Source organism: Rhinatrema bivittatum, chromosome 3, assembly GCF_901001135.1.
Source record: "Rhinatrema bivittatum chromosome 3, aRhiBiv1.1, whole genome shotgun sequence".
Taxonomy (NCBI): domain Eukaryota; kingdom Metazoa; phylum Chordata; class Amphibia; order Gymnophiona; family Rhinatrematidae; genus Rhinatrema; species Rhinatrema bivittatum.
The window spans coordinates 214,370,409-214,385,704 of record NC_042617.1 but is presented as its reverse complement, the minus strand read 5'-3'; the positions used below and the strand labels follow the sequence as shown (position 1 = coordinate 214,385,704).

At 42.9% G+C, this 15,296-nt stretch overlaps 1 protein-coding gene across 1 annotated transcript in view; it reads left to right on the top strand.

Annotated features, from left to right (window-relative positions):
* GALNT2 (polypeptide N-acetylgalactosaminyltransferase 2) overlaps positions 1-15,296 on the top strand; it is a 463,548-nt gene that overhangs the window by 316,208 nt on the left and 132,044 nt on the right. Inside the window, exon 10 of the mRNA XM_029594179.1 lies at positions 2,241-2,344. Coding sequence (XP_029450039.1) covers positions 2,241-2,344 — 104 coding nt within the window. The remainder of the gene's footprint in view (positions 1-2,240; positions 2,345-15,296) is intronic.

Sequence of the window (15,296 nt, the reverse complement as noted above, 5' to 3'; positions counted from 1 at the left end):
GTGCCAGACCCCGGTGACATCGACATATTCGATGTATTCAATGCAGGAACAACTTTCAGGGAGATGTAGAGAGGACTCTTTATGGCTACTTTTCTCTAGTTTGGTATCATTGCTTCAAGCCTGTTTCTTTTTTCTGGACTCTAGGCCTTCCAATTGCAATAGCAATTTTATTTACTAGAACAATTTTCTAATAATCAAAATGGTATACAATAGTCATAAACACATACAATTTTTACACAATATAAAAAAACAATAGCAATAATAATTTATTATACAATAAAATCCTAAAATGGCCATCCTTACTAATAGAACATAAATCTATACAAAAATCAATAAGTAACATATTAGATCAATAACTAAAAATAAAGAGACCTTAAACAGCCAGGTCATATTTCTGAAAATTGAGATAGTTTCTTTCCATGCATAAATCTAGGGGAAGAGAGTTCTACTGAAAGGGCCTGATACTGAAAGCAGTGTATTCTAGACAAATTTCTTGAGGAGCAGTCAATTCCATGAATTATGTGAGGGTCTTAAAGATCTGGAATCAAATAACATGGGACTTCTATATTCAGTACCCTGTGTGTAAGACACGGACCTTAAAAAAAATCCTAGCTCTTACCAGAAGCCAGTGGTAAGAGCAAAGGGTAAAATGAGCAAATTTTGATATTCCCAAAATTATTAGAACTGCTGTATTTTGAAATTAGGGAAATTGGATAATTCCTCTGGAAAGTTGGGGTATGAGGATACTGTACACTGACATTCACTCCATTTTATAGTTCCTTGTGAATGGTACATGAGTGTTATTGATGGTCTACTTAGATCCTTTCTCTATTGACAAGCAGGGCTGACATCATGGTGACATTGGCCAATGGGCCCATCTCTTTATCTCTGTAAAGTTTTACTACTCAGCATGTATGAGTGTTCCTGTGCACATGCTGCCTCATGAGCCCCTCAGGTTTTTTTTGTCCAAGCTTTCACATGGATGTGTTCCCTCTGTCTTGCTCTTCTCAATTATCTGCTTTTGCAGTCTTTTTGGCTTAGTTTTTTGCTTCTCACTGCTTTGGCAGCTCCTCAATAGCACTTTTCAGGGCTATCTAAAATAAAAAAATAATTATATCAGAGATGTCCGGTACCAAGAAGACCACATTTGTAGCTGCAAGATGTCCATCACAGACGGTTATAATATTTGCTACAAGTGCCTGGGTCATGACTCAGTAAACTGCTATAACTGTAAGATATCACCTAGATCCCTGTGGAACCAGTTTTGGAAGATGGAGGAGCTCCTCTAAATGGTATAGAGATGGAGCCATTCTTCTCGCAGTGGGACCTCCTCTGTTTCCCTCCCTGTCGAGTTACGTAAAAGCTCCTCAGGCAGGGTGCCCCCATCTCTAATGCTGGACCCCAGATCCACCATTTCTGGCACATGACACATCCATATGGTTGTATTCAGAGGTAAACAAGTGAGTACCACTTTCCAGAGTAGCTCAACCTGGGACACCTGGCAGATAACCTTGACTACAGTTGATTGTTGGACCAGAAAATTGTTTGCTTTGAAACTTAATTACTCCAGATAACAGTACAACTAGAATGGGACTGGACCGCGAGCAACTTCCCACCCTATTTGGAAGTAGCTTGGGTACATCCCACTGGTTCTGCATTCATCTATCTGGATGCTAAGAAATGAGAAATTACTATTTACCTGATAAATTTCCTTTCCTTTGGGACATTCAGATGACTCCAGCTTCCCACCCTTGGCTGCCAAACGATTGTGTCATGGTCCTCCTTCGTGCCTATGTGTTGCAGGGATTACTGGTAATTGTTAATCCAGTCCCTAGAATAGTGTTGAAACATTCTTTGAGCTCAGTGTTTCCTGTTGGCTGAGTATTGGAATGGTTAATCAAGTTTTTGTCATCTGTCCAAAGTTGGCTTTAGCAGAGAATGTTCATGGGCTGATGTCACTGCAGGAATATATATACTGTGATGTCAGCTTTGCTCTGTCTCCATCTGTTGGTAGAGGTGTATAACCCACTGATTCTGGACTCATCTGTCTGTCCTAAAAAAAAAAAAAGGAAATTATCAGGTCAGTAGTAATTTCTCATTTAGCTTTAACCCTTAAATATCATTTTTCTTTTTTTAAAGAAAGTTGTTAGGGAAGCAGTTAGGATTTCTTCACAGATGTTCACTTTGGCATATGATGGTAATCTATTAATTTTGTATTTTCTTTTTTGTTTTTGTTCTAGAACACCAATGATAGCTGGTGGTCTGTTCGTGATGGATAAGCTATACTTTGAAGAGCTCGGAAAATATGATATGATGATGGATGTGTGGGGTGGAGAAAATTTAGGTATGTCCCTCAGATGTGTAAAACTGTTGACCTGTTGAAAGAACTATAACTTAAGGCAAGAGGTTTTTTTCCAGTTATGTTTATTTATAGTTTTTCTGTTTATCACATATAGTGCTTTTAATTTATGCTATTATATGAGCATATAGAATGCTTTGTGAGAGCGGGGATTTAGTGACAGTGGGAAGACATGGTATGCTATGTGAGAAACCCAGCTAAAATTAAAATGGTGCATTCCCTTGTGCATCCATATTATGCTTGACTCTCACTGAGAATCCCTTGTGATATGCAGTACCATTCTTGTTTTCATTGTAGAAGATTTATTAATTTGTAGCTCCATAGCAGAAATTGGTCCGGTTTTGCACCTGTGTTTTATCATGGAAAATACTGGAGATTTTTCTTGATTTATCTGGCACATGCATTTGGCAAGTCTAGTTCATTGTATTCATATTTTTGTTCCTAAGATTGCAAGGGTGAGGTCCTATTTTTAACATGTTTTTTCCATTCTTCATAATGGACACCTACTGCAACATCAGGAGTGGTTCTATCATTAGGCATGGTGAGGCGGCAGCTTCATGTGGCAAAAGGTACCCCCCCAAAACACTTCTATGTGCCTCACCCTGCATCCAGATACAAAATGCCCATGGCTCCCAATGATCAGGCCCTATGGGCAGGAAGAAAACAGCAGTAGCAATGCAAACTTGTGACGTGCCTATGGGTATCCCAAGCCCTATGGGAAGGAAGAAAACAGCAGCAGCAGTGGCAGAGGTATGAAATTGTGACATGCTTGTGGGGATCTCAAGCCCCCTAAGGACGAACAAGACATTAGCAGCAGTGCACAATTTTGAATGCCCACGACTTTGTGAGCAGAAAGATAGTAAGAAAGAAGAGACCCAATAGGATTAGTGTGAGGGAAGGGAATAGTGGGGGTGAGTGAGAGGGAATGGCATGAGAGAGGGTAAGTGAGTGAGAGGAGAGAGGATGGAAGCGAGGGGATAACTGAGGGTGAGAGAGTAGAGGGGAGGGAAACAAAGGAGGCTGAGTGAGTCAGAGGGGATGAAAGGAAAGTGGGGTGAGTGAGAAGGAAAGGAAGAGAAGGGGGTGAGGGAATGGGAGGAATAGGGAGCGAGAGAGCATGTGCGTAACCGCATGTGTGTGAGCATTCGAGAATGTATGAGTGCGTATGGTGTGCGTGTGTGTGACTGAACATGTGTTAGAAAATTCAAAAATTGGAAAAAGGATCCATCTGAAGAAAATAGGAAAAAAGCACAAGTATTGGCAAGGTAAATCTAAAACATTGATAAGACAGGCTAAGAGAGAATTTGAAAAGAATTTGGCCATAGAGGCAAAATCTCATCATAAAAACTTTATAAATTATATCAAAAGCAGGAAACCTGCGAGGGAGTCTGTTGGATTGTTATATGATTGAAAGGTTAAAGAGACACTTAGGGAAGATAAGGCCATCGCGGAAAGACTAAATGAATTATTTGCTTCGTTGTTTACTAATGAGAATATTGGGAAGATACCTGTTCCGGAGACAGTTTTCAAAGATAAAGATTCAGATGAACTGAACCAAATCAAGGTGAACCTGGAAGATATAGTAAGCTAGATTGACAACTGAAGAATAGCAAATCACCTGGACCAGAGGGTATAAACCCCAGGATTCTGAAAAACTCAAAAATAAAATTTCAGACCTATTGCAAGTAATTTTTAATCTACCATTAAAATCATCCATTGTACCTGAAGACTGGAAAGTGGCCAATGTTAATCCCAATATTTAAAAAGGGCTCCAGAGGTGATCCGGGAAAATATAGACTAGTGAGCCTGACATCAGTGCTTGAAAAATTGTGGAAACTATTATAAAGAATAAAATCACAGAAATATAGAGATAGAGGTTTAATGGGAAACAGCCAGCATGGATTTATCCAAGGGAAGTCTTGCCTCACAAATCTGCAACATTTCTTTGAAGGGGCGAATAAACATGTGGATAAAGATGAACCGGTAGGTAAGATGTGTGGATTTTCAGATGACATTTGACAAAGTTCCCCAGGAAAAGCTTCTAAGAAAACTGAAGAGTCATGGGATAGGAGGTAATGTCCTTTTGTGGATTGCAAACTGGTTAAAAGACAGGAAACAGAGTAGGATTAAATGGTCAGTTTTCACAGTGGAAAAAGGTAAAAAGTGGAGAGCCTCAGGGATTTGTACTTGGATCGATGCTTTTTTATATGTTTATAAATTATCTGGAAAAGGGATATGGCAAGTGAGGTGATCAAATTTGCAGATGACACAAATTTATTCAGACTACTTAAATCACAAGCGGATTATTATAAACTGCAGGAGGACCTTGCAAAACTGGAAGCTTGGGCATCTATATGGCAGATGAAATATAATGTGGACAAGTGCAAAGTGATGCATATAGGGAAAAATAACCCATACTATAGTTACAGGATGTTAGGTTCCATATTAGGAGATACCACCCATGAAAACGATCTAGGCGATACTACATTGAAATTTGTCCGAGCGGAGTGGTGGTCAAAAAAAGCAAACAGAATTTTAGGAAATATTAGGAAGAGAATGGAAAATACAATGGAGGATGGTATAATGCCTCTGTTGCTCCGTGGTAAGACTGCACCATGAATAACGTATGCAGTTCTGTTCGCTGCATCTCAAAAAAATATTTGGACTGGAGAAAGTATAGCGAATGGCTTCCCTATGAGGAAAGGCTAGAGAGGTTAGGGTTGTTCAGCATGGAGAAGAGATGACTGAGGGGGGGGGGGGGATCATGAAAGGACTTGAACAGGTAAATGTGACTCAATTATTTACTCTTTCGGATAATAGAAGTAGGGGGCACTCCATGAAGTCAGCGAGTAGCACATTTAAAACATATTGGAGAAATTATTTTTCACTCAAGGCACAATTAAGCTCTGGAATTCATTGCCGGAGGATGTGGTAAAGGTAGTTAGTGTAGCTGGGTTTAAAACAGGTTTGGATAAGTTCCTGGAGGAGAAGTCTATAAACTGCTATTAATCAATAGGGAATAGCCACTGCTTGTTGCCAGCATTATGACATGAGATATATTTAATGTTTTGTTTTGAGTACTTCTCAAGTACTTGAGTTGGCCACTGATGGACCCTTGGTCTGACCCAGTATGATATATCTTATGTTCTTATGTGAGTGTGTGTGTATCTGAAACTATAGTCCAGGACAATCTCATGGTGACTGAAAATCAGAAATTCCCTGGGCCCGATATTGAAAGCATATTTAGTATTGGATAGCTGGATAAGTCACTTATCTCGCTCTCTTTTAGCCGGCCAATTTGTGGGCAGGTCATGAGTGAGCCTGGGTGGCACTACTTATCAGGTTAATGTAACTGGGTAAGTAGCGATATTCATTCTTATCCGGTCATGTTAATTCTAAAAGTTAGATCAGCCATAGAGCTCATCTATCATAGCCAGATTTAACTTATCCGGCTAAGTAGCGCCTTGTAATTTAGCCGGATATGTCATATCCTGCTAAGTTACTACCCCGGCCAGCACTGAACATCAGGCTCCCCAAGTATGGAAAGTTGGGAATTTTATTATTCTTATTAGTTTCTTTGATGTCTGTTATTTGATATGTCTACTGTTCTGAAATATTTTTAGTTTTTGTGAACTTTTTAAAAAAAAGTTATGAATTTAGTAATAGAATGTTATATTCCTCAGCTGTCTTGAAATATTTATTTTTTTATCAGTATGGTTTTACGGTTATGATTGATATTTTATATTTTCTAATTTTATTGTTTTATGAGGAATGCTAATGTTTCTGTTTTTCTATTGTTGAACTGCATGCAGAGTCTGGCTTTTTGTGATTTCCAGTTCAGTTTGTCTGCATGTAATATTTTCGCTTCTGCATGTAATATTTTCGCTGAGCGCAGAATGTCCTACAACTGGCCGCACTCACCCCAGAATACCGTAATGCTGCTCTCCCTCAGTTCCCCATAGGCGCATCAGTTCTTGAGGGGCCCATGGCAGAAAATTAGCCCACTGGCACCCGGTGATGACATCACACGGCTGGGTATTTAAACCCCAGCTCCAAACCTTGCCTCAGCAACAGATTCTCCTATGTTGCCGTGCGTGTTGCTACTTGTCTGTATCTTTTGCTTTGTCTTGCCTTCTTGTCATCCTGCCTTGCTATTACCTTGCCCTGATGGTCTGTGCCATGCCTTGGTCCCACCAATGTCTTGTTCTTCTATCATTTGTCCATCTCTGATTGACTCCTGGTTTTGACCCTGGCCTTGGACCCGGACTATTCTGCCGGATTGCCTCCTTCCCTGACCTTAGCATGGACCTTGATACTGCTTGATCACCACCTGCCCTGACTTTAGCCTCGACCTTGACATTGTTTGCTTACTGTCTTCCCTGACCTCTGCCTGCTACTCGATTTCCTCTGACCGCTCCGTACAGGACTCTCGCCTAAGCCCTGCTGGCCCCTGGAGCCCAAAGGCTCAACCTGTGAGAAACAGGACTGATCAGTTGAAGCCTCAATACTAATCTCAGTAAGAGCAGATCCACCTGCTATCAGTGTGGACCTAGTAGGTTTACCTACTAGGATGCATCAACCATGACTCAGCCCAAGGGGCTCATTTCCATGAGTTTGCTGAGGCCGTGAACTCTATGGCTCGTCCCCTGCTCAGGCTATCACAGGCTAGGCTCTCCATGTCCAGCAGCAGCAAGTCCACCTAAATCAAATGACCAGCATATTGCAAGGCCTTGCGACCTGAATGGAGGTCCTGCAGGTCCACACATCCACACCTGCACCAGCATCTTCTCCCTTGGCACCGATACGTTACCTAGGACCTGTGCCGTATTTACCACTACCGCCCAGGTAGTGCATGATGCACGTTGAGCTGAAGCCGCCAGCTTCCCCTTTGATTGGACCAAAGTAACATTTATTCTCTCTCTTCTGGCAGGTCCATTCCTATGGTGGGAAGCCAAGGCTTCCCACCATAGGAATGGAATGACCCCCTGGTTAGAAGATTGGACAACTTCCTGAAAGAATTCCACCAAATATTTGATGAGATTGATCAGGCCTCTTTGTCTGCCATGGAGTTACTTCATATTAGGCAGGGCAACCGCGTGGTAGGAGACTTACCCCATCTAATTTCAGACCCTGGTCTTGGAACTCTGTTGGGGCAAAGACAGTCTCACCGACATTTTCTGGCAGGACCTTGCAGGTTGCATCAAAGATGAATTAGCTGGTCAAGACCTGCCACCTGGCCTGGAGGATCTCATTGTTCTGGCCATCCAGGTAGACCTCAACTTCCAGGAGCGGATATGAGAGAGGGAGGCTTCTCATCATTTCAGGTTGGCACCGTAATCCACCTGAGAGCTATTTAGATCATCTATAGAACTCACGTAAACTTTGGCAGTCGAAGATCATAACCTAGTCTTATAATTAGCAACTGTTTATTTAACCTACATTAGGTACTGTATCTTTTACTTATGCCTACATTAGGCAATGTATCTTTTACTGGTTAACCCCATATATACTTATCCAAGTTATATCGACCTGTTCATTGTAAGACATTTACTTGTCAATGTTATTGTTCTGTTAAAATGTAAACCGAATTGATCAGTAATTCTGTTATTGGAAAGTCGGTATATAAAAATGCTAAATAAATAATAAATCTTTTGGTCACCGCTACAGACTCTGTACCTGTCTTCTCAGAAGAAGAACTAATGCAACTATGCAGGATCCGGCTCTCTGAGGAGCAAAAAAGCTGAGATGCCAGTGGCTCGACCTCTGCCTATATTGCACTGCTCAGGGGCACTTTGCTGGCCCTAGGGTTGTGTCAATCCTAGGCTGACTCTCAGCCTCTCCCCAAGTACTCATTCCTGTTCACCTCAGCTTCCAGGATTTTGAGGTGAATACTGAGGAGTTCCTGGACTCCGGAACCTGAGGCAGTTTTATTGACAATGCTTTGGTACACCTGTACAACCTTCCCACTGTGACCCTGGATAAACCAGTTACCATTTCTTCAGTCTACGGTGAGCCCCTTCCAGGTCGGCTGTCCTTGGTTACCATGCCACTCATGCTTCACACTGGACTCCTGTACAAGGAAAGTATTTCCCTCTATGTGCTGTCCAAGGCCTACCCTGGCTGGAGATTCACAGTCCCATTAAATATTGACAGGCATTACAGGTTGCCCGATCTGGGTCCTCTTGTCAGCAAGGGTGTCTCACGCAGGTTCCATTCCCCATATCTCTGAACCAGACCATGATCTGTCGTCCTCGATATGCAACATTTGATGATGTCTTCAGTAAAAAGCACACCCCACATGTCCTATGAATGCCCAATTGACCTGCTTTCTGGGAAGATGCCCCCTAGGGTTGCCATGTCAAGCTGCATTAAAGAAAACCTGGAGCAAGGGTTCATCTGTTCTTTGTCATCCCCGGCAGGAGCAGGATTCTTTTTCATGGGAAAAAAGGATGGCTAACTCAAGTCATGCATTGAATTCAGGGGTCTCAATGCTACAACCCACAAGAATAGATTCCTGCTGCCCCTAATCACAAAACATTTTGACGGACTGCGTGGAGATCAACAGTCACTAAACTTGACAATCTCATCTGGATGTGGGAAGGGGATGAATGGTAGACTGCATTCAATACCTGCGATAGACATTATGAATACCTTCATATTGCCGTTTGGCTTTTGCAGTTCCCCTGCCATCTTCCAACACATGGTCAACGAAATCTTTAGAGATCTCCTCTACTCCCACATCCTAGTGTATATGGATGATATCCTCATCTTGTCATGCTCCTTGGCACAGCAATGATAATGTTAAACAGGTACTGCAGAGGCTCAGGGAGAATCACCTATAAGCCAAGCTCAAAAACTGTATCTTCGAGCAGGATGAGCTACTTTTCCTGGGTTATTATCTCCCGTCATGGCTTGTGCCTGGACCCGTAGAAAGTGAAGGCAATTAGAAACATAGAAATGACGGCAGAAGACCAGATGGCCAATCCAGTCTGCCCAACAAGTTTCGCACTTTTTTTTTCTCATACTTATCTGTTTCTCTTGGCTCTTAGTAACCTTTTGGTTCTATTTCCCTTCCACCCCCACCATTAATGTAGAGAGCAGTGTTGGAACTGCATCTAAGTGAAATATCTAGCTTAATTATTTAGGGGTAGTAACCGCCGCAATAAGCAAGCTACACCCATGCTTATTTGTTTACCCAGACTATGTAATTCAGTCCTTGTTGGTTGTTGTCTGTATATAGATCCACTTTTCTTCATTCCCCCTGCTGTTGAAGCAGAGAATTATGCTGGATATGCATTGAAAGTGAAGTAGCAGACTTTCTCCCCTGCCGTTGAAGCAGAGAGCTATGCTGGATATGCGTGAAGTATCAGTCTTTCTCCCCTGCCGTTGAAGCAGAGAGCTATGCTGGATATGCATTGAAAGTGAAGTATCAGGCTTATTTGGTTTGGGGTAGTAACCGCCGTAACAAGCAAGCTACTCCCTGCTTTTTTGTGAATGCAAATCCTTTTTTCCACATTTCCTCTTGCCGTTGAAGCTTAGAGCAATGTTGGAGTCTTAGAGCAATGTTGGAGTCGCATTAACCATGTGTGTTTATTGAATAAGGGTATTATCTCCAGGTAGTAGCCGTCATTCCCGCGAGCCACCCACTCTTCATTCACGTCCTCCAGACTTTATGGATCCACAGTGTTTATCCCACGCCCCTTTGAAGTCCTTCACATTTCTGGTCTTCACCACTTCCTCCAGAAGGGCATTCCAGGCATCCACCACCCTCTCCGTGAAGAAATTCTTCCTGACATTGGTTCTGAGTCTTCCTCCCTGGAGCTTCAAATTGTGACCTCAGGTTCTGTTGATTTTTTTCCGACGGAAAAGGTTTGTCGTTATCTTTGGATCATTAAAACCTTTCAAGTATCTGAAAGTGTCATATCACCTCTGCTCCTCCTTTCCTCCAGGGTATACATATTTAGATTCTTCAGTCTCTCCTCATAAGTCATTTGATGAAGACCCTCCACCTTTTTGGTCGCCCTTCTCTGGACCGCCTCCATCTTGTCTCTGTCTCTTTGGAGATACGGTCTCCAGAACTGAACACAGTACTCCAGGTGAGGCCTCACCAAGGACCTGTACAAGGGGATAATCACTTCCCTTTTCTTACTCAATATTCCTCTCTCTATGCAGCCCAGCATTCTTCTGGCTTTAGCTATCGCCTTGTCACATTGTTTCGCTGACTTCAGATCATTAGACACCATCACCCCCAGGTCTCTCTCCTGCTAATTCAGGATTAGCCTCAGCCTGTGGGACTCTATGCCTTGCAACAATTTCTAGTGTTTGCCAATTATATCTGGCAATTCGTACAAGGGTATTCCTCTCTGGTCGCACCCTCACTGCCCTTATGAAGAATGGCACCAACTCCAGGAATTGGTCAGAATGCTATCCAAGCCTTCCAGCAACTCAAGCAGGCCTTTCTCAAAGATCCGATTGGCTGCAGGGCAAGTTCCTCTTTGTCTCCTGGATCGTCTTCGGAAGCGGCTCATCCGGCGGTCAGGCCTGCGCAATCGGTGCTGGCGTTCCCACCGGGGTAAGGCCTTCTCTGTTCACCTCACCCAGGCAGAGCCGCCGCCGACCGCGAGGCTAAGGAAGCCAGCCCCCGGCCCCGACCTCGCTCCGTCCGAAGCCCGCCCTCCCCAGCAAAAACAGCCAATCAGGCGATGGCTGCAGGGCAGCCAATCGGCTGAGGCCCAGCGGGGCTTTAAATCTTGATTACCAGCTAGGTGTCGCGCGCCCAAATTAATCTTTATTCTCCCGAAATTGACCACTCAAGCTCCACCCTAGCACATCCTGGTACTACAACTTTCCAGTTTGAGAAGCTGACCCTCCACCATTCCCACGGTGAACGAAACCCTCAATTCCATCCCCTCGTTAGACCGGCACTCGTCAATTGACAGCCTACTCCAAAGGAAACTCCCGTTCCCCTACCCACAGATATGCGAAGGTCAAAGGATAACCACACGTGCCAACATTTGATGACGCCAGAGCTCCAATCTACCTACGATGCAAGGATACACAATACCCCTCTTACACCACAGTTCCCCTACTAAGATGAAATCACCATTGCAATATAGACTCAAACCATATAGAAATCTCATTCCAGTCATGATCTCCCCGCTTACCCAATTCCTCGGACTAGCCTTATTCACTCTAACTCTATTCAGTGTGCAATCGATTGCCAAAAAAAACCCACATCCTACATGACTACCTGCTTGACTGCAAACCAGACATCTGTGCGATCATAGAGACCTGGCTGAAGCCGACAGACACTGTCTTCATAAATCAACTTCCCACCCAGATATACGACGTCTTTTCAATTCCTCGACAAAAGAAAAGAGGGGGAGGACTTCTCTTAGCCGCCAAAAAAGATCTTAATCTCACCCTACAACCTATCAACTCAACATCTAAACTAGAGGTAGGCCTATTCAAATCAAAAACTCTCCAGATCCGCCTCATATACGCCCCCCCGGGGTTGCTAGACCTCGATGCCTCTCCTTTAGTGGAAATCATAGCCAAATACTTGACCTTGGGGACTTTAATCTACACATCGACGCCAAGCCTCACTCATCTGTGAAGCTCTCCTTTCCTCCCTCTCAGACATGGGCTTCACCCAAATCATCACCCAATCCACTCATAAAGCGGGTCATACCCTTGATCTCATCTTAACTAATGGTAGCCTCACACAACTCTCATACCCTTCTTGCCTCCCAGTACCATGGTTAGACCACTTTATGATCACCTCCACTCTTAAAAAGACAACAGGATCTCTTGCCCCCCCCCCCCCCCCCCACTGCCTACCACACTGCACTATAGGAAATCCTGTCCTTCAGAAGCCCTCTGCAATTCCCTGAGCAAAGAACTTCCCAACTTGGATCTTTCGAACCCTAACGCAGCTATACTTTCTTGGCAAAACATCACTGAAACCATAGCAAACAATCTATGCCCTCCATCATCAAAGAATATCAACCCATCACAGAAAAATAAACAACCGTGGTTCTCAAAGGAGCTCCGCGCATTAAACAAAGCCTGAGACAGAAGGAAAAGAAATGGCGGAACTCCCCCAACCCTCATACCCTAGCCATCTACAAAGCAGCTCTCCACCATTACAGAACCATGACACTGCGAACCAAAAGAGACTTTTACGCCCACCGTATCCATGATATGATTTTCGATGCAAATGCCCTCTTCGCTTACGTCTCAGACCTTACCAAGACAACTTCCGCATCGATTTCGGACGACCTAGCCCAATCGAAGGCCAATGAACTGGCCATCTTCTTCCAGAGTAAAATCTCTAACACCTTGGCTAGATTACCCTCTAACCCTATCACATCATCTTTGGATCCTCTCTACCGCCCTAACTCAGTCACAGCATTGGAAGCTTTCGAGCCCACCTACTCTACGGAGGTGGAAACTATCCTTAAAAGAATGAAACCCTCCACTCACCCACAAGATCAAATTCCATCTAAATTACTGCTTCTAATACCAGGCTCCATCTCCAAATACCTAGCAGACATAATCAACTGCTCGCTCTCACAAGGAATCTTCCCGGACACTCTCAAATTAGCAACCCTCAAACCTATCCTCAAAAAACCTAACCTGGACCCGGACGATCCCAACAACTATCGACCAATATCTAATTTGCCGTTTGTAGCCAAAATCATGGAGAAAGTGGTAAATAATCAACTATCAAATGACTTGGAAGAACATAAAATCCTTCATCCATCACAATATGGATTTCGGAAAGAACATAATACAGAATCCACTCCTCTTATCACTCCTAGATCAAGTATACCTGCTTGCACTCCTCGATATCTTCGCAGCTTTCGACACAGTCAACCATACCACATTATTAAACCGGCTATCCGACATAGGAATCTCAGGATCTGTCTTCAGATGGTTCAACTCATTCCTCAGCAATCGAGGCTATAAGGTTAAAATCAACAACATGGAATCTCCTCGCACCAACTCCCCACACGGCGTTCCCCAGGGCTCCTCTTTATCTCCCACCCTATTTAACATATATCTCCTCCCTCTCTGCAATCTACTCTCGACGCTAAATTTGAAATTCTACATATACGTAGACGATGTTCAAGTTTTGATCCCTATAACAGGCTCCTTGGACTCAGCAATCAAGTTATGGGACTCTCACCTACAAACTATCAACCACCACCTTACCAGCCTTAACTTGGTGCTAAATACTGCTAAGACAGAACTCCTGCTTATCACTCCTGAAAATAGTCAACACTCACAACAATCGCACGCTACCACCTATATCACTCATGCTATAGAGACCTCGGCGTTATGATTGACAATCATCTGAGCTTGAAGAAGTTTATAAATTATACTACAAAGGAATGCTTCTACAAGTTCCTAATGCTTCTACAAGTTCCTAATCCGTCATTAACTAGTAGCTTAGACTTTGCCTTAACATGGTAATTAATTAACTCCACCTCATCAGGGCAATTCATTAATGCTACAAATGCATTGATTGGCATATATGTTCTCTCTATAAAAACCCCAGCTTCTTTTCTCTGTTCCAAGTTGTATTACTCCCTTGTTTTATTGTAACTGCAACCCTTAGCCTTCACTTGTTTAATGTTTACTATTTGAGATGTTATTTATTACCTTTTTTGTTCCCTCTCCACTTGTTAATTGTAAACCGACATGATGCGATATTTATCGCGAATGCCGGTATAGAAAAACTTAAAATAAATAAATAAAAGTTACAGGTGCTCAAAAAAACTCAAGCCTCTTCTATATCACCATGACTTCAGATCAGTACTCCAAGCAATCCTGTTCTCTAAGGTCGATTATTGTAATTCGATCCTGTAAGGTCTACCAGCTGTTACATTAAAACCTCTGCAACTGCTCCAAAATGCGGCAGCGAGAATTTTGACCAACACTAAGCGAAGAGATCACATCACGCCAATACTAAAAGACCTACATTGGCTTCCAGTTAACTTTAGAATACTCCACAAATCTCTCACCATCATCCTCAAAAGTATCTACCACCAGACCCCCCTAGACCTGCTACACCCTCTCAAATTACACTCTTCGGCTAGACCTTTAAGAGATGCCTATAAGGGATCCCTACACGTTCCCCCGATCAAAATGGTACATAGATTAAACATCAGAGACCGGGCTTTTTCAACAGCAGGTCCCGCCATCTGGAACGCATTGCCCCTGGACCTCCGACAGGAAACCTGCCTCCTAACTTTTATTTATTTATTTATTTAAGACTTTTTCTATACCGGAGTTCATGTACTAGTACATATCGCTTCGGTTTACATATAACCAGAAATTACCAAATATATGGTGAACATTGAACGTTAGCAATGAACAGATAGCAATTAATAAAATAGGTAAGTAAATAAGGTATACCTTAAACAAGAAGCATGTGTTTGAAACATAAAATTAGATATATACAGTGAACTATAAATAAATGGGTAGGGTATACATTGAACCTGTTGTATTATGCAAGTAAGCGTAAAATGTAAAGTGCAGTATAGGTGGTAAGTTCTTTAGTTGATGGTGTGTGAGTTTAAGAGAAGGCTTCGGTGAAATGTTTAAGTGAAGGCTTCGGTAAAGAGCCAGGTCTTCAGATTCTTTTTGAATGTCCGCAGGCATGGTTCTAAGCGCAGTTCCGATGGAAGATTATTCCAGTGAATAGGGCCGGCTATCGAGAAGGCGCGTTTCTTCATTGACGACTTGGCAGGGGGGGGTACATAAAGGGTGCCTAGATATGATGTTCTAATGGGTCTGGCTGCTGCATGCGATCGGAGAGGGCAATTTAGTTCAAGTGTGGTTTGTGAGTGGATGGTTTTGTGTATTATAGTTAGCATTTTGTATAAAATTCTGAACTTTATGGGGAGCCAGTGTAGGCTCTTGAGTATAG